This window comes from Vitis vinifera, chromosome 1, assembly GCF_030704535.1.
Source record: "Vitis vinifera cultivar Pinot Noir 40024 chromosome 1, ASM3070453v1".
Taxonomy (NCBI): domain Eukaryota; kingdom Viridiplantae; phylum Streptophyta; class Magnoliopsida; order Vitales; family Vitaceae; genus Vitis; species Vitis vinifera.
In genome coordinates this window covers 7,607,164-7,625,004 of record NC_081805.1, presented here as the reverse complement: position 1 = coordinate 7,625,004, position 17,841 = coordinate 7,607,164, and the positions used below count along the sequence as shown (strand labels likewise).

Sequence of the window (17,841 nt, the reverse complement as noted above, 5' to 3'; positions counted from 1 at the left end):
CCAGAATGGGGAATTACTAAAAGACATGAAGCAAACACACAGACTCTGTATACAGGTAGAAGAGATGTGATCAATGTCAAAGACACGCTCCCATCCTCCATGTACCTTCTGAAGCTCTCAACCCGGTCACAAGTCCTTAGTCGTTTGCACAATGAGGGATGGACATAGTTGACCTCTTGCCTATGACAACAACGCAGAAGAAGTTTTTGCTCATTGCAACCGACTATTTCAACAAGTGGGTGGAGGCAAAAGCCTATGCCAACATCAAAGATAAGAATATATCCAAGTTCATTTGGAAAAACATCGTATGTCGATTCGAAGTTCCATGAGTGATTGTTATAGAAAATGGGTCATAGTTTGATAGTCTCGTCTTTCGAACTTTCTACTCAGAGTTAAACATCAAGAATTTGTATTCAACATCTCGCTATCCATAGAGTAACAGACAAACGGAGACGACAAACAAAAACCTACTGAATGCACTGAAAAAAATGTTGGAATGAGCCAAATGAAAATGAGTGGACAAACTGTTTGAAGTCTTATGGGCTTTCCGAACAACATCTAGATGGCCAACAAGAGCTACTCCTTTCGCTCTTGCTTATGGGATGGAGGTTGTTATTCCAACTGAAATTGGCATGCCTACTTGTAGACCCTCTATTTTGTCTTCCTCGCACATGTCGTTTATAGCAATTCCCTGGTGGCCCATTAATACTCGTGTAGCCTATCTTTTCTAAGCCACCTCGGGGACTTTGGTTGAGGAGTTCATTTAACCCCATTGTGACTCTTGGCAACTCTAATTTAGACTTAGGCTCACATAGCCACCTTAGGCACCTTGGGCCCACTTAGGCACCACACTTGGCCCATTAGGCATCACTTTAGGCCCATTTAGACACTTTTCAAGGTTTAGTTTCACATAAATTGGTTTTCTTGTTTTTCTTTATTTATTTATTTTATTGATTGCTTTTAAGATTAAGTGAGTTTTGATTTATTTATATTATTTCATTATTTTCATTATTATTCGTATTTTGTTTATTTATTTTATTTTATAATTGCATGAAATGAGTTTTTATTTATTTATTTATTAAATCTAATAATTTCATGTTTATGCAGGAAACTTACCAAATGGACGACTATTGGAGCAAGTCTAGAGGGAAGAAATTTTCAGCGGATTCTTGAGAAACTGATTAGAAGGGATGTGATTTTTTTTTGGGAAAGGTGAATTACCAAAACGGTTTGGCATAAAAAAAAAAAAAAAAAATGCAGCATGTATAGGGACAAAATGTAGGCTATTAGTTTAATCTATCCCCATGTTGTCATTTTGTGTTTAAAAATAGTTCATTTTAGTTTTTGATTAATTTTATTTATTTTATGTGTTTGTTTTTTTATTATTCATTTGTTTAGATTAAATTTATGACTCCAAATCGTCAATATTAGTTGATACGTATCGTTTGTACTATTTTAAAGGTCACATAATATTTAGTGCTTGATTAAGTTTATCTTAAGATTAAATGTTGTTAAAGTTTCAGTGCTTGTAAGATCTAAGGTTTCGGTTTATCACTTTGTCATCCTTTGTCAAATTCAATTTTCGGAGGCTATCGGAAAATAGTGAAAACTGGCCTCCAATCTCACCACTTCAATTTTCTCGGTTGTCAAAAATTCTACTTTGTGATTTTGATTTCTTTTGTTTTGCTTGGTATTTGATTCATATGTTTTATTGTTTTCAAACTAATTTCTTTTATTTTTAAAAAAACATAACACTATTCTTAAAAGATCCCTTAAAAAAATCATTTTTAAAAAAAAATTCATCTAGAGTTCTTAGAATCAAAATCTCATTTTCTTAAATAATGTGCTACCATGTTTTGATCAGTTCGCATCTTTCTCGTTTTTTTATGAAAATTTTGGTTTTAAATCAACATGAACCCAAGCTTGTGGTCCCACATAAATGGGACAATTTTAAGCTAAATTCGTGTATATTAATTTGGGGAATTGGTGAAACCCCTACATAAGAAAATCTTTTCAAAATTTATTTTTGTTGCCACATTTGACACTTGGTGAAATCATGTCTATTTATTTTTTAGGAATTATATACAAGATGTATGTGATAATTGATGATTCTGTATACTTTGATCACTTTTGCTATGCTAATTAGATAACGAGCATGCTAGGATTTCTATATTTTATTATTTGTTATCTAACCCCTTACAACTTGAGGAAGCACGTTACAAATTATCTATGCTATTCAGGTATGTCCTCTATCACCTACTTTCTGAATTTTGTGAATATGCTTGTCATTGTGAAATAATGCTTATGTCTAATAATGCTTGAGTGTTCTGATATACATGTTTCATTGTTTGATTATTTCTAATAAAATACATGCTGGATGATATATTGTTTAAATTAACCATTGATGTTTTATGATAGCGCTTGAGAAGCGGTCCGGGTACGCATCCTAACCTTCCTTTATTATGATTTGATCTTGTTTGGCATGCTATTTTTTGGAACCACCTAGCCTACTTAGGTATCCATAATTAACCGATTAATTGCCACATTCTCCTTAACTTAGTTAGTAGAGACCTTTAGAGGGCTTAGAAGGGTGCTACCTTTTAAAGGTACATTCCCAATAGGTAACCTGATCCTCGGACTTAGACTCGGGTTTCTCAAAGACATGCTTTTTCCAAAAATTATGGAGTCACATTTTAGGGTTTTTCTTTCTTATTTTATTTTCCCTTTAAAATAAAAATAAAATAAGTGGCGACTCCAAATTTTTTCCAAAAATTAATTTTTCACAAATAGAAAGCGAGTCTCGCCGATCGAGTGAGAGCGCACATGATAAAATGCGGGTCCACACTACTACCAAAACAATTGTGCAAGATCAAATGGACAATGATGAAAAACTCATAAGACAACTGGATTGGGCAAATGAGATGCGAGGAGATGTAGTTATCCGGATGACTTCTTACCATCAGAGAGCGATCACTCAGTACAACAAAAGGGCACGACCAAGATTTTTTCGGCCAAGAACTTTAGTCCTTAGAAAAATCTTTGAGAACATAGCCAAAATAGGGGTCAGAAAGCTTCAAGCTAATTGGAAAGGGTCATATGTTGTAACTAAGGTTGGAGACTCAAGGGCATACCATATTCAAACACGAGATGACGTACCTCTGCTCTGCCCATGGAATGAGCCAATTTAAAGTAGTACTATTAATAAAGTTTGCTTACAAAAATAATATATGAGAAACAAATGGCTAAAACAAGTATATTCAAATTAATAACATCCATTGTATTTACAAATTTAGCAGTCTAGGCCACAGCCGATATATATATATATATATATATATATATATATATATATATATATATATATATATATATATATATATATCAAGTCTACTCACCAGAAGGACTGCATCTTAAAACATGTCATCCCCCTCTAGGCAGGACCACCTAGAAACTTGTCCTCATCATCGGAAGGAAAGTTGAGAGTATCCTGGGCGATGCCATGCTTCTTCATACATCGATAGTCGTAGAAGAAAATGTCATCCACCTGTTTTTGGTAGTTTGCCGCTAAGTCTTCCTTCTTAGTGGCAAACCCCACTTGGAGATATTACAGTTTCTCCCTCAACGGGACAACCTTCTCTTCAGCTTTCTTCTTGTCGGCCGCCATAGTTTCTTTCTCTTTAGCCAGTCGACGAGTTTTAGCCTACACCGTCTCCTTTTCTTTTTCGACCTTCCTCAACAAACTAACTCCCTCTTCAACAAGCTTCTGGGCAACAGCGACCTCACTCTTCGCCTTCTCCAAGTTGGCGAGGAGATCTTCATTCTCGTTTATGTTATGGGCAACATATGCCCTCATGGTCTCGACTACTTCCAACTAGTAGAAAAGGTGAGTGTGCTGCCACATAAGGTTTCAGACTTCAGCTATCACCTGAGGGGCAATAGAGAAATTGTTGTAAAACGAGAGGCAAAGGCAAACTAAGTAGAAAATGATGAGATGACTTACCACTTCTGTTGTTTCAAAAGCCATGTAGTCTTGCATATGGATAATGTGGGCAATAGCGGTATTCGGATTATCGTACGAAAGTCGTGCCGTGAATGATTGACTGGGATTATCATCTATCTCGACTAGGATCCACTAAGTAGCAAGAAAGAGCACTCTCATGTTTTGTACTGGGGTTTTTTTTTTCGGTGAAGGAAGAGATCCGCTTCAGATACCTCATCCCGACTGGGAATATAGGTTGACTTCGGACGAAGAGAAGAATAAGTCATGTACTTGAACGATTCTTTGCTAAGTTTGTTCCGGACGACGAAGGGTATCCTCATATCGTGATAAACAATATCATCAGCAGATGGAAGTTTCTCATCTGGATTAGGAGTGACAACCGCAGTAGTAGTCAGAGGTACTGGCATGGGCAGAGGAGCTGAAACAGGTTCTGGACAAGCTTTCTTGGAGGATGTAGGATTGATAGCAATGGATTCGAACAGGCGCTTAAGCTGTCTCTCACAAAATCCAACCCTCAATTTGGAAGTCATATTCTTTTTTTCTTCTTCCTCACAAATAATAGGGGGTACTACTCAATCAACCCCTGTTTCTGGTTCGTCGTTAGAAGATGAAGAAGATAAAGATGATGAAGAAGACGGAGATGTAGAAGGCGGAGTCCTCGCCCTCTAGACAGGATAAGCAATAGGTTTTTTCTTCTTTTAAGTGGAAGAATGGACAACGGAACTGGATGACGGACAACCAACAATCAGAGCTTGCCTCAATGTCCCATCTTGACATTTTATCTCCCACTCTTCTAAATGAGCCTGACATGCCTCAGAATCTACTAGACGAGCAACCTCGTAGAAGGGCAAATCCTTTAATATGAAGTGTTTGCCAAGCACCAAAGACGGGGGAGCTAGACGTGAAAATACGGGGATGATGAACGACTTGGGATTGTAGATCAGCGCTAACAAGTTCTTATCTGATAGAAAAACCTTATAAGCTCATTCAGTTGTGTCTATCTCAAATAACTTGTTGAGTTGGGTGAAGGAAGCCTTTTCCACCCACTCTATAAAACGTCTCCACCCCTCCTTGCATGTAATACACAAACAGAGAGATCATTAGTAAATTTACAGCCAGGAAGAAATAACTGCAAGATACAAAAAAAGTAACAAAAACGTATCTTACTCGGAATTTCCAATAAACGCTATGGAGAAAAAACTCTGTCTGGTCTCTCAGACGAACCACTCAAAGGACCAGAAACTAGGACATGCCCCTTTTCCAAACCTTTATATGAATCTAGAAGACCAGTCACCAGCTAAAGGAAAATAATATAAGCAGATAAGCTGAACCTTTCCTTCTAGCTTATCTTGACAGTATAAATGAACAAGACTTCCAACAATGAGAGATTCAACTGGAAGAGCATGTCTAGTACACTACATCCCATCAACACCCGGAAAACATTCAAATGAAGAAAAGCCGAAGGAATTTCCGTGAAATGAAGAAACTACTTGAAGAGAGAAGGAATAGGTAAACGAAACCCAATAGCGAATTGTTTCTTTGTAAATACATCATGTTGCTGGGAAGGTCAGTAGAGGATAGAGTCTCGCCATCTGTTAGTTGGATCGGGATATTGTCTGGAATATGGAAACGAGCCCAGAATTCCCGTTCAGAAAGGACACTAACTGGATGTTCTCGTCTGAGGCACCCGACTCTAGTGTTTTTCTATCCACTTTGCTGAGGCATTTTGCTTTCGCTGGTAGAAGTGACTCCTTCTCTTGGCATTATGCTAAGTGGATCTAATTCGTGTGGAAACCTGTTCGAGACAACGCAGTTATCAAAACCGATCACCCAACCCATTCATCTTTCAGCATTGCCTCAGCACTACAACAAGAAACCTAGACGGACCCCAAGTCCAAATCTAAACGGATTGGCTACCAAAACTTGTAGAACAAGTCCCTTAGCTAGAGCAAGTCCTTTAGGTAATAAATAAATGGAGAATCGTTCCCATCATCCCAACGCAATGGCAGCAGGACAAAAAACATGAATCGATGTCGAATGCACTGACAACATAGGAACAAAAGAGAAAAGCCGAAAAACCCTAAGTTTGACCATCGGCACAATCATTATTTCCAAAGCAAAAACACCAAAAAATACCCTAGAATCTAGATTCCACGGTGTCCATTTTCTCTCAAAACCAAAAAATCGTCGATGCGGTTTAAAGAAAAACAACAAACAGAAGGAAATGTGAGCGGTGGAAAACTTACCAGAGTCAGGAATGAGCGCTCTCTAGAGGAAAAGAAATATGCCAGAAGCAAGCCTAAGGACGACGATAAAGAAGGCGAAGAGCGACCGATGGCAGATGCAGCGACAACGAAGGTGTAGTGCGAGCAGAGAAACTCCAAAACAGGAAAATGACAAAAAGTGACCCAAAAGTTGTGGAAACCCTCTATTTATAGGGATCCAAAAACCTAGGTATCCCAAGAGACAAGCCACCTGGAAATGCTTCCCAAAAAGGTGTTCCGCCTAACAGCCAACCTTAATAGATGTAACCCATCATTGTCGCCCCAAATGACACATGTTCCTAAGTGCCCAAGTAACTTGAAGAGACAGATAATTCGTTTTGCCTCAACCCATCGGCTACTCATCCAAATAGAGGTAGACGAATTAAGAGGGCATTGTGGGGGGTTTTCCTCCACATGTCCTTCTCCAAATCAAAAACCCTTAATTCATTTAAGGTAAGTAGATGATCAGTCTAAGATCAATCTGTTTAGACCAAAACAAGCTCTGTCTAGCGCAAAAGGAAAGAGATTTCCTCATTTCTGAATACCAAACATAATGGACAGACCAAGCCAATTGGGATTTATAGACGGACCAACCAACACAGCCGAAGATTTCAAGCATTGAGCAAATGGATAGTCACACCTAGTGTCTGAGCAACAACCTAGACGACATTTACATCTAAAAGTCAATGTTTATTTATTGCTACATGCAATCAACGACATTGACCAAATGTAAATGCACAATCAACTACATAGTCCGAGACTCTTGCTCAACATCCAACAAATGGTACTAGTTAGCGAATTTTGTTTGGTACTAGTCAGCAAATGCACAATCATATATATGAAATTATTATATATCCTGAGCCATTCCAAATATTTTTAATTTAAAAAATGAAATATTTTTAAATTATATGGAAAGAATTTTAAAAGGAAAATATTTTCAAATAATAAAAAATAATTTGGAAAGAAATTAAAATTATGGATTTAAAATTAAGAACTTTAAAAAGAAATTTTTTCCAAATCTATATTAATTTAAAATATGAAATCTTTCCAAATCTTTTTAAAACTCATAAGTTTCTAAATTATTTTTAGTAAAATATGATTTCTAAATTAATTTAAAACATGAAATATTTTTTAATTATTTGGAAAGAATTTTAAATTGAGAATTTAAAAAGAAAAATCTTTCCAAATAATAAAAAAAAAATCTAGAAAGAAATTTAAATAGAAAAATTTTCCAAATCTATATTAATTTAAAATACGATCTTTCCAAATTTTTTTAAAATCTTAAGTTTCTGAATTATTTTAGTAAAATATGATTTCTAAATTGATTCAAAACATGAAATATTTTTAAATTAGTAGGAAAGAATTTTAAATATTATGATTTAAAAAGGAAAATCTTTCCAAATAATATAAATAATTTGGAAAGAAATTTTAAATTAAGGATTTAAAATTAAGAACTTTAAATAGAATCTTTTTTCCAAATCTATATTACTTTAAAATATGAAATCTTTCCAAATCTTTTTAAAACTCATAAGTTTCTAAATTATTTTTAGTAAAATATGATTTCTAAATTAATTTAAAACATGAAATATTTTTTAATTATTTGGAAAGAATTTTAAATTGAGAATTTAAAAAGGAAAATCTTTCCAAATAATAAAAATAATTTGGAAATAAATTTAAATTATGGATTTAAAATTAAGAACTTTAAAAAGAAATTTTTTCCAAATCTATATTAATTTAAAATATGAAATCTTTCCAAATTTTTTAAAACTCATAAGTTTCTAAATTATTTTTAGTAAAATATGATTTCTAAATTAATTTAAAACATGAAATATTTTTTAATTATTTGGAAAGAATTTTAAATTGAGAATTTAAAAAGGAAAATCTTTCCAAATAATAAAAATAATTTGGAAATAAATTTAAATTATGGATTTAAAATTAAGAACTTTAAAAAGAAATTTTTTCCAAATCTATATTAATTTAAAATATGAAATCTTTCCAAATTTTTTAAAACTCATAAGTTTCTAAATTATTTTTAGTAAAATATGATTTCTAAATTAATTTAAAACATGAAATATTTTTTAATTATTTGGAAAGAATTTTAAATTGAGAATTTAAAAAGGAAAATCTTTCCAAATAATAAAAAAAATCAAGAAAGAAATTTAAATAGAAAAATTTTCCAAATCTATATTAATTTAAAACACGTAATCTTTCCAAATCTTTTTAAAATCTTAAGTTTCTGAATTATTTTAGTAAAATATGATTTCTAAATTGATTCAAAACATGAAATATTTTTAAATTAGTAGGAAAGAATTTTAAATATTATGATTTAAAAAGGAAAATCTTTCCAAATAATATAAATAATTTGGAAAGAAATTTTAAATTAAGGATTTAAAATTAAGAACTTTAAATAGAATTTTTTTTCCAAATCTATATTACTTTAAAATATGAAATCTTTCCAAATCTTTTTAAAACTCATAAGTTTCTAAATTATTTTTAGTAAAATATGATTTCTAAATTAATTTAAAACATGAAATATTTTTTAATTATTTGGAAAGAATTTTAAATTGAGAATTTAAAAAGGAAAATCTTTCCAAATAATAAAAATAATTTGGAAATAAATTTAAATTATGGATTTAAAATTAAGAACTTTAAAAAGAAATTTTTTCCAAATCTATATTAATTTAAAATATGAAATCTTTCCAAATTTTTTAAAACTCATAAGTTTCTAAATTATTTTTAGTAAAATATGATTTCTAAATTAATTTAAAACATGAAATATTTTTTAATTATTTGGAAAGAATTTTAAATTGAGAATTTAAAAAGGAAAATCTTTCCAAATAATAAAAAAAATCTAGAAAGAAATTTAAATAGAAAAATTTTCCAAATCTATATTAATTTAAAATACGTAATCTTTCCAAATCTTTTTAAAATCTTAAGTTTCTGAATTATTTTAGTAAAATATGATTTCTAAATTGATTCAAAACATGAAATATTTTTAAATTAGTAGGAAAGAATTTTAAATTGAGAATTTAAAAAGGAAAATCTTTCCAAATAATATAAATAATTTGGAAATAAATTTTAAATTAAGGATTTAAAATTAAGAACTTTAAATAGAAGTTTTTTTCCAAATCTATATTAATTTAAAATATGAAATCTTTCCAAATCTTTTTAAAACTCATAAGTTTCTAAATTATTTTTAGTAAAATATGATTTCTAAATTAATTTAAAACATGAAATATTTTTTAATTATTTGGAAAGAATTTTAAATTGAGAATTTAAAAAGGAAAATCTTTCCAAATAATAAAAATAATTTGGAAATAAATTTAAATTATGGATTTAAAATTAAGAACTTTAAAAAGAAATTTTTTCCAGATCTATATTAATTTAAAATATGAAATCTTTCCAAATCTTTTTAAAACTCATAAGTTTCTAAATTATTTTTAGTAAAATATGATTTCTAAATTAATTTAAAACATGAAATATTTTTTAATTATTTGGAAAGAATTTTAAATTGAGAATTTAAAAAGGAAAATCTTTCCAAATAATAAAAAAAATCTTGAAATAAATTTAAATTAAGAAATTTAAATAGAAAAATTTTCCAAATCTATATTAATTTAAAATAGGTAATCTTTCCAAATCTTTTTAAAATCTTAAGTTTCTAAATTATTTTAGTAAAATATGATTTCTAAATTGATTCAAAACATGAAATATTTTTAAATTAGTTGGAAAGAATTTTAAATTGAGAATTTAAAAAGGAAAATCTTTCAAAATAATATAAATAATTTGGAAATAAATTTTAAATTAAGGATTTAAAATTAAGAACTTTAAATAGAATTTTTTTTTTCCAAATCTATATTAATTTAAAATATGAAATCTTTCCAAATCTTTTTAAAACTCATAAGTTTCTAAATTATTTTTAGTAAAATAAGATTTCTAAATTAATTTAAAACATGAAATATTTTTTAATTATTTGGAAAGAATTTTAAATTGAGAATTTAAAAAGGAAAATCTTTCCAAATAATAAAAAAAAAATCTAGAAAGAAATTTAAATTAAGAAATTTAAATAGAAAAATTTTCCAAATCTATATTAATTTAAAATACGTAATCTTTCCAAATCTTTTTAAAATCTTGAGTTTCTAAATTATTTTAGTAAAATATGATTTCTAAATTGATTCAAAACATGAAATATTTTTAAATTAGTAGGAAAGAATTTTAAATTGAGAATTTAAAAAGAAAAATCTTTCAAAATAATATAAATAATTTGGAAATAAATTTTAAATTAAGGATTTAAAATTAAGAACTTTAAATAGAATTTTTTTTTTCCAAATCTATATTAATTTAAAATATGAAATCTTTCCAAATCTTTTTAAAACTCATAAGTTTCTAAATTATTTTTAGTAAAATAAGATTTCTAAATTAATTTAAAACATGAAATATTTTTTAATTATTTGGAAAGAATTTTAAATTGAGAATTTAAAAAGGAAAATCTTTCCAAATAATAAAAAAAAAAATCTAGAATGAAATTTAAATTAAGAAATTTAAATAGAAAAATTTTCCAAATCTATATTAATTTAAAATACGTAATCTTTCCAAATCTTTTTAAAATCTTAAGTTTCTAAATTATTTTAGTAAAATATGATTTCTAAATTGATTCAAAACATGAAATATTTTTAAATTAGTAGGAAAGAATTTTAAATTGAGAATTTAAAAAGGAAAATCTTTCCAAATAATATAAATAATTTGGAAAGAAATTTTAAATTAAGGATTTAAAATTAAGAACTTTAAATAGAATTTTTTTTTCCAAATCTATATTAATTTAAAATATGAAATCTTTCCAAATCTTTTTAAAACTCATAAGTTTCTAAATTATTTTTAGTAAAATATGATTTCTAAATTAATTTAAAACATGAAATATTTTTTAATTATTTGGAAAGAATTTTAAATTGAGAATTTAAAAAGGAAAATCTTTCCAAATAATAAAAAAAATCTAGAAAGAAATTTAAATAGAAAAATTTTCCAAATCTATATTAATTTAAAATACGTAATCTTTCCAAATCTTTTTAAAATCTTAAGTTTTTGAATTATTTTAGTAAAATATGATTTCTAAATTGATTCAAAACATGAAATATTTTTAAATTAGTAGGAAAGAATTTTAAATTGAGAATTTAAAAAGGAAAATCTTTCCAAATAATATAAATAATTTGGAAAGAAATTTTAAATTAAGGATTTAAAATTAAGAACTTTAAATAGAAGTTTTTTTCCAAATCTATATTAATTTAAAATATGAAATCTTTTCAAATTTTTTTAAAACTCATAAGTTTCTAAATTATTTTTAGTAAAATATGATTTCTAAATTAATTTAAAACATGAAATATTTTTTAATTATTTGGAAAGAATTTTAAATTGAGAATTTAAAAAGGAAAATCTTTCCAAATAATAAAAATAATTTGGAAATAAATTTAAATTATGGATTTAAAATTAAGAACTTTAAAAAGAAATTTTTTCCAAATCTATATTAATTTAAAATATGAAATCTTTCCAAATCTTTTTAAAACTCATAAGTTTCTAAATTATTTTTAGTAAAATATGATTTCTAAATTAATTTAAAACATGAAATATTTTTTAATTATTTGGAAAGAATTTCAAATTAAGAATTTTAAAATGAAAATCTTTCCAAATAATATAAATAATCGGGAAAGAAATTTAAATTAAGAATTTTAAATAGAAATTTTTTCCAAATCTATATTAATTTAAAATACGAAGTCTTTCCAAATCTTTTTAAAAATCAAAATATTTCTAAATAATTAAAATAATTTGGAAAGAATTTTTAAATAGAAATTTTTTCCAAATCATTTTTTATTTAAAATATAAAATCTTTCCAAATTTTTTTAAATTGTTAAGTTTCTAAATTTCTAAATTCATTCTAAGTTCACTAGTTTTTTTCCAATATATAACTTACCTAAATGTGTGCTTTTTTCAAGAGACACATTGAGGGAAACTTAACTTAACTTGCCTTTCATTTCCAATATCTCAAAAAAGATTCAAAGTATTGAATTTTAGGTTGTTTGAAGACTACATCCCTTCAATGATACTAAGGTGTATTTGCTTCCAATTGTTGAAACAATGGGAGATTGCTGCATCACAGACGTAGATCAAGTTGTAGGTTCTGAAGATTAAGTCTTTAAAGTAAAACAATCAGGTAAATCCATGTGAATTTAGATTTGAGGTCTTAGACCTATGGTTTTTTATTATTTTGATTATAGTGATTAATCATTGATATCTCTCGTAAGTTAAAATTGGGTTAAAAATTCAACTCCCTATTTAATAATTTTTTAAATTCACCTGTTCACCCTTTCTAGGGATTAGCTACTCAACAATGGTTTTTCGATTTTATTTTTTGATTTAAGTAAAAATTTGCTTTATATTTAATAAAAATTTAATAATATAAATATTACTCTTTAAAAATTATGAAATTTAATTTCAATTTTAGCTTCCAACTAAAACACAAAAAGAAAAAAAGGAGTAAAAAACCAAAAATTACCCAATCCTAAATAAACCTAAAGAAAATTACCCCATTGACTAATAAACCTCGGAAGAGCAAGTAAAGAAAATATTACTAGCACCTCTCATACTTAAATGAAACACTCTTTTTGAGAGGTTTGGCTTTAGTAAAAAAATATGCTTTCCATTTTTTCACAAACTTATTTCTAATTGGTTCGGATTTTTATTAATTTGGTTCAAGATAAGACTCTATTTTATAGAAATCTATTTACAACATACTATCATTTATTTAAATGTCTATTAAAAATAATGTTTTATAAGGGAAATTCTATTTAAGAGAAAATGAAAAAAAAATTCCTTAAAAAATCCAAAATATGGAGTTTCATAAAATGCAATATGTTTTTTAACCTAAAATTTTCATTGAAGTGAATTTTAAAAAAGATAGAATTTCAAAATATAATTTTTTATTCTCGAATTTACATATAAGCTTTAAAAGAAATGATTATATTTACCATAAAAGAATGAGAGTATTTTTGTTAAAATATGACGAAAAAAAAAAAAAAGTCATATTTTTAAAATTGGGTTTTCAACTGCCTTTTTAATCAAATAACCTAATGATTTATATTACCGTATATGCCCTTTTTTTAATACCATTATGAGCTCTTAATCTGTTAATTTATTAAATTTACAATTAATTTTTTAATCCTTTTTTCATAAATTTAAATTATGTCCGGAATGAGTTATGTTTTTGGATAAGTAAAATTTTTTACCATAACGGTCCTAATCTTTTTTAAGTAATTTACTAATCTCTCATAAATTTAAAAATGGAAAAAGGAGAAAAACATCCTCCAATAATGTTGGGTCTAAAATTTGTTCACTGACTACATTTCACCTCTCAAAGAAATAAGTACACATCTACTGTATTTGGAAATCCTGGAACCTACTTTTAAGAGCTTAGAAGCCTTGTACGCAGCTCACATTGACAGCAAACTTAAAACAGAGAAACAGAGAAACAGAGAAGATGACGACAATGACCATGAAGGTGGCTAGAGAAGAGCCGGCGGTGTCTCACACTAGCAGATATGCATTGCCAACTGAGCCTAAAGACAATGGCACAAGGTCCAATCTCTGCTCCGGTCCTCTTATCCTTCTCTCACAGTAAGTTTCTCTCGCTTCTCCCTTCCGTATTCTCATCTTTCTCTTTGTTTCTTTTTACAAGATTAAATTTGTCTAGATTTATGATTTGAAGCTACCGGAACAGTGTTTGAGTTGAAGTTGTGCTATACTAATGGATGATACGTGGTTAAAATATTACAGTCGTGGGCCTGAAATTTCAGCGGTCTAAATTCAATGCAGTGTTAATAATTTCCATAAGTTGTCCTTACAAACAATTTGATATGGTGTAACTGTTGGATTTGAAACAGTGGGGATCCAACGGGGTTCAAGCCTTTCTGGCGAAGCGTGGGTGACAAATGTAAGGTGACGATCGACAGCTGCGATTTTATGAGTTACCTGACTGATGTTGGAAAAGTGTGCTGGTTTCTAGAGAAAGAACTGGAGGAGGCAATTAGACAATTACATCGTACGGTTGGGAATGCAGCAACGGACGATCGGTATATCGTGGTGGGGACAGGTTCGACTCAGCTCTTTCAGGCCACGCTCTACGCTCTTACCTCTCCCGGGGGGCCTGAGTCCGTGAATGTTGTTTCTGCAGTTCCATACTATTCGGTGAGAACCACACCCTCCACACACACACTGTTGTTTTAGTTTGACTTAAAATATGGATCACGAATTCAGAATTCATGATTTGGGTCTTAAGTCAATCAAACAATGCAACAACTGTATTAGTACGTATAGTTTAGCAACCAAGTCATGTCTCATGCCGAGGCCACCTTGATTTAGCAGTAAACAAGGAACAAATTCATGATCATGTGTTTGGGCTGCCAAAGTAGCATGGTAACATGGCCTTGCTTCCTCTTTCAACTTTATCTCTGTCTTGAGTAAGCCAATGATAACTCAAAAGGTTTACCACAGAGAATACTGAGAATAACTAATTTTTAAAAAAAAAATTATTCAAAATTGCTTATAAATATGAAGTGATATTTTGTAAGGATTTTCTTGTGTTCTTTTATCCAAGTAGATAGAATCTCTTGAGCATAAAGATTCGCGAGATTCAAATAGAGGCCTGAGATCAAGGCTGTCTCAGATTTGAACAAGTTTTATACTTACGTTCGTTGCATCTACCTAGCTTATATGTTAAACAAAATAAACTTGTGAGTGTTGATTTGTTCATCAACTCGATTTTGATGCCAAAGCCTTTGATTAATCCTTTTGGAATCCTAACTAAAAACATGAGTTTCTCGATTGGGATGAAGTAAAAGATATCGCATAAGTTGTCTTCCCTTTCGATTCTCTTTACATGGTTGGATTTGGAATTTGTGTTGCAGTCATACCCAGAAGAGACTAACTTCTTGCGCTCAGCTCTGTACAAATGGGCTGGTGATGCATACACATTTGATAAGGAAGGACCTTACCTAGAGCTGGTCACCATGCCCAACAATCCAGATGGTCAAGTTCGAGGCCCCGTGGTGAACCGAAATGACGGCAAGCTCATTCATGATCTTGCCTATTATTGGCCACAATATACACCTATTACTGCTCAGGCCGACTATGATATTATGCTGTTTACATTTTCCAAAAGTACGGGACATGGAGGGTCTCGAATTGGGTAAGTATTTCTAATTGAAGGAATTTGTTTTTTTTAATTATATGTTCCTTAATATGACCATGACCTGCTTATTTAGCTTGCTGTCATCTCCCAACAAACTTGCTTGCTTTTACTGTCAAGATCATGGAAGTGGAAAAGATAAAACTTCAAATTTTTTGTACCTATTGAAAAATGTCTTTTAGCAAGAAAAAGATGGAAAATGTAAAAGGCCGCCCTTTCAGCACTTCTTTAAGTAACTGTGTTGGTAGGGAGAGTGAATGATCAAGACCTCAAAGAAGAGCAAATGACATCCATTACATCAAACTTTTAACAAGTCTTTTCCATGTTTTTTCTTTTTTTCTTTTTCAAGGTGGGCTGTGGTGAAGGATGAGGACGTGGCTATAAAGATGACTAAATACATTGAGCTTAACTCAATTGGTGTATCAAGAGAATCTCAGCATCGTGCTGCTAAAATACTCGGCGCGGTATCTGATAGCAGCCAATGCATTGGGGCCAACTTCTTCCAATATGGCAAAAGCCTCATGGCTGAAAGATGGACAAAGTTCAGAGAGGTTATCAGTCGTAGCAGACTCTTCAGTCTGCCAAAGTATATGGAAGAGTATTGCCAATTCAGCGGTGAAGACACTGAACCACATCCTGGTAATGCACTTTATAATTTAATAATATGTATACAACTAGGTATTCCGCAGAAGGCCTACAATAAGCATATCATTTTCCCCCCTCTGAACAGCCTTTGCATGGTTGAAGTGCAACAATGACATTGAGGACTTGGAGATTTTTCTCAGACGATATAAGATTATGGGGAGAGGTGGGAGACTATTTGGTTCTGATCCAAAGCTTGTTAGAGTCAGTATGTTGGGCGATGAAGAGACGTTCAACCTCTTCTTGGAGAGGTTATCATCTATTCAAGATACTATTGGTAATGGTAATGGAAATGGAAATTACATCTGATGAATCGGAGAGGAAGCAAATAAGATGAATGTACTAGTTTATTTTGAAAGCTTTTTGAAGCCAGCTGTTAAAGAAAATTGAGAGTAGCTGCAATATATTATCTAGATCCATCTAATGGGGTTCGATGAACAGTTCTGTTTCCCTGATGTAAACCCATTTGGATCGGACATTACATCATAATAAGACTTCTTTTCCTTCTCCTTATTCTTGTGTTTTTCTTAAGGTTAGTATCATTTAATTATCCAAAGATCTACAAAATATCCTCTTTGATTGCTTGTCTTGCTAAATACCCTCATCGGCCACACAGTGAGCCAACTCTTGAGCTGAGAGTCACGCAAAATGTGACAAGAAGACAAAGCTCCTGAAATATATAGAACTGACACAGATAACCTAACAAACTTCGATTGATAATATTTCTCTTGTTCTTTCAAGAATCCAAAACAAAAAAATTCAAAATTGTCCCATCTTTCTGGGAACCAAATGCCTTTTCTCTAAGCAATTAAAATCCTAAATCTCATTTCACATCCAAAACCCCCTAAGACACCAAAATAAAACACCGAAAATGCATTTTATTTTCTCCTCTTTTTCTCACCAACCAATCAGATTGCCCTAAGAAACATTGCTAATCCAAATGAGTAGATGGTTTAGAAGATTGCTTCACGAGGATCCCATGCAAATCCCCAATCCCCAGCATCTCCTTCAAATGGATAGATCAGAACCACTTTTCTCTTCGGCCTTAACCTCCCTTCATACTCAACTAAGGTGGCGGATTCAGTGAAACCCACTTAAGAAACCACCTTGCCGGGCCCGTCAATAGGTGAGATGCAACAGATTCTTCAGAGCACTTTATATGTTTGGTTTTTGGAAAAATATGAAAGAATAAACAACGAAAGAACAGAGAGAGAAAAAGTGAAAGAAAAAAAACAAAACCAATAAATTAATTTTATATATTATTTTATTTATTATAAATTAAAATATATAAAATTTTAACCAATTTTAATTATATTTATTTATTTTTTTTTTCTTAGTATATTTTTTCTTTTCGTTATGTTTGATTTCTAAAAATTACTAAGAAAATAAAATGTAAAGGAAATTTTTTTTCATGTTTAATTACCCTATAAAAAATATCGATCAAAGTCAAATATAATTAAAAATAATTAAAAATTTATATAATTTTAAATTATTTAATATGTATATTAATAAATTAAAATAAATAAAATGAGTCTAAAATAGCCAATAAAGATAATTTGTTTTTTTTATTATTATTATTTTTTTCTTTCTAATATTTTTTTATATGTATGTTTTTTTCTCCAACATTTTCTCTCAAATTTTTCGGGAATAATACACTTAGTCTCCATTGATTTGAAATTTCATCAAATATTTCAGGTATATTTTTCATT

The 17,841-nt window shown here is 29.8% G+C and overlaps 1 protein-coding gene and 1 long non-coding RNA gene across 4 annotated transcripts; one reads left to right on the top strand and one right to left on the bottom strand.

Annotated features, from left to right (window-relative positions):
- Nucleotides 1–3,190: 3,190 nt before the first annotated feature.
- On the bottom strand, nucleotides 3,191–7,075 carry LOC132254316 (uncharacterized). Its single transcript, XR_009466572.1, has 2 exons — nucleotides 3,998–7,075; nucleotides 3,191–3,922 (listed from the first exon to the last, which is right to left on the bottom strand). It is a non-coding gene; the product is annotated as an uncharacterized LOC132254316 (long non-coding RNA).
- Nucleotides 7,076–12,180: 5,105 nt separating this feature from the next.
- LOC100245885 (L-tryptophan--pyruvate aminotransferase 1) lies at nucleotides 12,181–16,645 on the top strand. Of its 3 annotated transcripts, none has more exons than XM_059739661.1 (6): nucleotides 12,181–12,460; nucleotides 13,736–13,920; nucleotides 14,187–14,490; nucleotides 15,210–15,490; nucleotides 15,840–16,129; nucleotides 16,221–16,645. In XM_059739661.1, the coding sequence occupies exons 2-6, from the start codon at nucleotides 13,784–13,786 to the stop codon at nucleotides 16,439–16,441; spliced, it is 1,233 nt and encodes a 410-aa protein (XP_059595644.1). In that variant the 5' UTR covers nucleotides 12,181–12,460; nucleotides 13,736–13,783; the 3' UTR covers nucleotides 16,442–16,645. The 3 variants fall into 3 exon arrangements, with proteins under 3 accessions (XP_059595644.1, XP_059595643.1, XP_010646493.1); XM_010648191.3 differs by having other exon boundaries at nucleotides 12,245–12,460; nucleotides 13,664–13,920; XM_059739660.1 differs by having other exon boundaries at nucleotides 12,187–13,920.
- The last annotated feature ends 1,196 nt before the right edge of the window (nucleotides 16,646–17,841 follow it).

Coding starts and splice junctions, on each gene's coding strand:
- LOC100245885 (XM_059739661.1), top strand. CDS start 13,784: ATGACGACAATGACCATGAAGGTGGCTAGAGAAGAGCCGGCGGTGTCT. Junction 14,491..15,209: donor CTGCAGTTCCATACTATTCG/GTGAGAACCACA, acceptor TTTGTGTTGCAG/TCATACCCAGAAGAGACTAA. Junction 15,491..15,839: donor CATGGAGGGTCTCGAATTGG/GTAAGTATTTCT, acceptor TTCTTTTTCAAG/GTGGGCTGTGGTGAAGGATG.